The sequence below is a fragment of the Phytophthora infestans genome, genomic scaffold (genome assembly GCF_000142945.1).
Source record: "Phytophthora infestans T30-4 supercont1.8 genomic scaffold, whole genome shotgun sequence".
NCBI classification, from domain to species: domain Eukaryota; phylum Oomycota; class Peronosporomycetes; order Peronosporales; family Peronosporaceae; genus Phytophthora; species Phytophthora infestans.
In genome coordinates, this window is record NW_003303751.1 from 3,699,270 (window position 1) to 3,702,867 (window position 3,598).

Consider the following 3,598-nt stretch of genomic DNA (forward strand, 5'->3'; position numbering starts at 1 on the left):
GAGGCATGAGCACGTGGCGAGATCTGCGCCAAGTTTGCCCGGTCGCGTGGCATCCCTCGCCCAACGCTACAGAAATGGGATCGCAAGCATCCTAGTCTACTACCAGAATCCCAGCGGGAAGCCCGTGCTAGCTTCTCTCTCTCTCCTGTGCCCTCACGCGACGCCCGTCGCACCCTCAGCGGCAGCGGTCGCATTGCAGAGACAGTGTTAGTTGAGGACACACTGTGTCTTTTTATTTAAGATGAACGGCCCCTCGAGCACATCGTCACCATTGATTCACTCATCGAGACTGCCACGGAGACGATCCCGGTCGTGATGAGTCCGAAAACCCTGGAAGCGAAGAAGTCGTGGTGCCAAGGCTTCACGCGTCGCAACCATCTGACCATCCGACGTTTCGCAGGCGTTCTATCTTTGAGCGTGCAATGGAAGGTCTCCGGTGTATCACGAGTGAGACGGCTCAAAACGCTTTCACAAAGGCCGGCCCTTTATACCCTACGGACCACCCAACAATATCTTAGCGCTTCAAGTGGCAACAACGTCGATGACAACTTAGATGTTTTAGCAGAGGCTACCGTGTGATCACACCACCTTGTTTTAATAAGTTCGACTTTTCCGTTAGTTGATGTCCGCCTGATCCATCAACACTTCGCTGAATCTATCTGATTGGTCATTCCTTAAATAGAGAGTTTTCTTGGTGCTCTATTTTTCCGGATGCTCTATCTTTACGACTTTTCCTGCAGAAACCCCGACAGGAGAGCCGTTAAAAAATCCCCGAACGATCTAGATACAACCCTATCCGGGTCCTGCAACGTTTCCGATCAACGTATAAATGTATACCCAGTTAGAAGCAGCTCAATTTTGCCCAGAGGCCTGATAGACGGAAGCAATGCGAGTAGCGGAGCGGATGAGGCCGTCGACACGCAAAAGGCTCTCTCCTGATTCCGCGAGCGGCAACGACTACATCATAGAGGACGAGAACAATGTTACGGACGGTAGCGATTTTGCGCTAGGCACGACATCGAGTTCGGTGGAGCTCTCAGACAAATCCAGCCGCTCTGATGATCTTCTCCACCAGTATTGGCCCCTCCCTCCACTCCATTGCACAGAGTTTGAATCTTGGGACGCGTTCTACGCGTATACCCACACACACCAAAGGGAAACATACCAGGTATTTGCCACTTAGCACGCTTTATTGGTGTGTAAATCTAAAAGCCGAATTACTACTCAGCTGTTCAGACTTCGGACAAACAAGAAGGTCGGTGACAGAAACGCTATTATTCATCGCACAAGCTCCGATTTAACCCCGATTCCAGAGACATGGGTGCGGTACGCTAAGGCGTTGGTGTGCACCCACGCGGGAAAATACAAGTCTCGTGGGAAGGGCAAGAGTGCGCGCCAAGAATATCGCTCAACCGAGTGGTACAACTTACAATGTCGGGTACTGTCGGGCACTGTAGGGTACTATCGAATACTATCGGACACTTTCGGGCACTGTCGAGCACTGTCGGGTGCAGTCACAATCGAAAATATGCAATGCTCTTCTAATTTGGTTTTAGTGGAGATTAGCGCTTGTGTTCGGGAAGTTGATAATCAGCTCATCGCTTTGCAGTCTGTATTACAAGTCTAACACGGACCACAACCATTTGTTTAATTCGAAAACTTATCAGCAGTACCCAGCAAACCGAATGACAGTAGGAGAGAGCGCGCTACAAAGGGTGGATGCTCTACAGAAGGAAGGCGCAGGCAAGAATTATATTTTGTAGAATATTACCGAAAATTCAGACTGCAACCCAACCATTGTGCGTACACTCATGGCTAAATCGACTGAATCTAGTACAAGTGCGCAGCGTTTGAAAACGTGGATGGTTGAGTTTAGTGAAGAGACCGGCTGTAAAGGGGTTACACGCAAGTGGCTACATGCAGCCACTTGCTTACGAATGAGGTTTTCCACGTTGGTGTGAGATACACCAACTGTTACATCTGGCACACTATTGGTCTGCCTGCATTAAGGGCATTCATTGGTTAAAAATCAATATCTCTAACCAATTAGAATTGTAGGATTCTATCAACCATTCGTTGGCAAACACCGTTCATTTAGATTATTAGATTAGGAGGAAAACCCAAACAAAACAAATAAACAGTTCTCAATTTTACCGAAAATCAACATTGCTTTCCTATATAAGTAAACCTATACTTTCGGACGAACGTATAGCTAATCTAAGTGAAACGCATCTTACGCTTCCTCATAAACGTGCACAAACGTGTAAGCCGAAGTAGTGGGCTTAGCGTAGGCCCATTACACCTGGTAGCTCTTTGTACTCCGTCCAACGACCGACTAAATGACGAGTTCGTACAAAATACGAACGAACACGGGGCGGAGAACCAGCCCATAGACGGATTACAGTCCATGCGTATCCCAAGTGCTTCTGCCATGTACATTGTGCGTGCAGACTGTTCCCATCTGGCGGATCCAGAGCAGGAAGCTCCCCAAAGACTGTCAACATTCATTGGAGAGGCAGCCGTAGCGACAATGCTACGTTCGCTGTCGCCGACAGAGCAACACGCTCTTGCTCTTGAATTCATCGTGAGTGAGCAGCGCGCTGCTGCTGCTGCTACGACAGTATCGTCCGGGCCGACACGCGCGTGCAGTCGTTGAAACTGAACATGAGCAGCTATGTGGAGAAGAGGGCGAGCCTCTTCTCCGATGGTTTGTCGAACTCGACACTGCCATTACGGCCCGTCCTATCGCTGACGAACCATCGAAGGTTGCGTTCGCCATGTCATGTCTTGGCGGACGAGCGAGGAGCTGGGCGTATGGCCGCCGGCTCACAGATCATACGTGCTTTAGCACGTATGCGATATTAGCTCAGACAAGCGTTTGAGCCCCTTCAGAATGAGCTCCGGTCGAGAGCAGAGTTTCTCGGCCTGCAGCGAGGTAAGCATGACGTTCATGCTTACGCCCAACGTGCGCGGTACTTGGTTTCGAACATCGTGATCAATCCGACCGACGAGGCGACATAGGTCGTCATGTTCATGAAAAAGTTGAAGATTGGGTCTGTTAAGCTCTATCTCTTCCGAGAGTACCCAAGTACTCTCGAAGCTGCGATTGCCCTTGCTATGCAAGAGGGGTTTAGCCTGAAGCAGGCTAAGCTGCATGCGAGCGTACCGGTGGTGGCACGTAGGATGATGAGAGCGGGAGGTCCTGAGCCTATGGACCTCGCGAATGCCTCCGCAGTTGGACGCCAACAGCGTATTGGGGGACAAGTGCCGTGCTACCGATGTAGCTACACCGGACACTTTGCGCGTGAGTGCCCAGCGCCTGTGCACTCGGCCACGTAGCAAATGTGTAGAACCAGTAGGCACAGGGCGCCCAACTGGTATTGCAGTCACCCGTGTCTTCAACGGACCCTCGACACTGAGGACCGCAGCCCCCAGCGAGAGGGATTCTCGCTGCAAAAAGCAAGATGGCAAGCCCAATCTTGTCATCCTGAAGGTGACGTAGGCTCTCTTCATGCTTTGGTTGATTCAGGTGCGCTGAACAGCTTTGTTAGACTAGAAAGGCTCCCATAGCTGACCTTTAAGGAAGTTAAAACACCTC

At 50.5% G+C, this 3,598-nt stretch overlaps 1 protein-coding gene across 1 annotated transcript; it reads left to right on the forward strand.

Annotated features, from left to right (window-relative positions):
* Positions 1 to 315: 315 nt before the first annotated feature.
* PITG_06683 (uncharacterized protein) lies at positions 316 to 1,566 on the forward strand (the record flags this gene model as incomplete). The annotated part of the gene is made up of 5 exons (XM_002998716.1): positions 316 to 447; positions 878 to 1,027; positions 1,237 to 1,255; positions 1,314 to 1,458; positions 1,557 to 1,566. The coding sequence occupies 5 exons, from the start codon at positions 316 to 318 to the stop codon at positions 1,564 to 1,566; spliced, it is 456 nt and encodes a 151-aa protein (XP_002998762.1).
* Between the last annotated feature and the right edge of the window lie 2,032 nt (positions 1,567 to 3,598).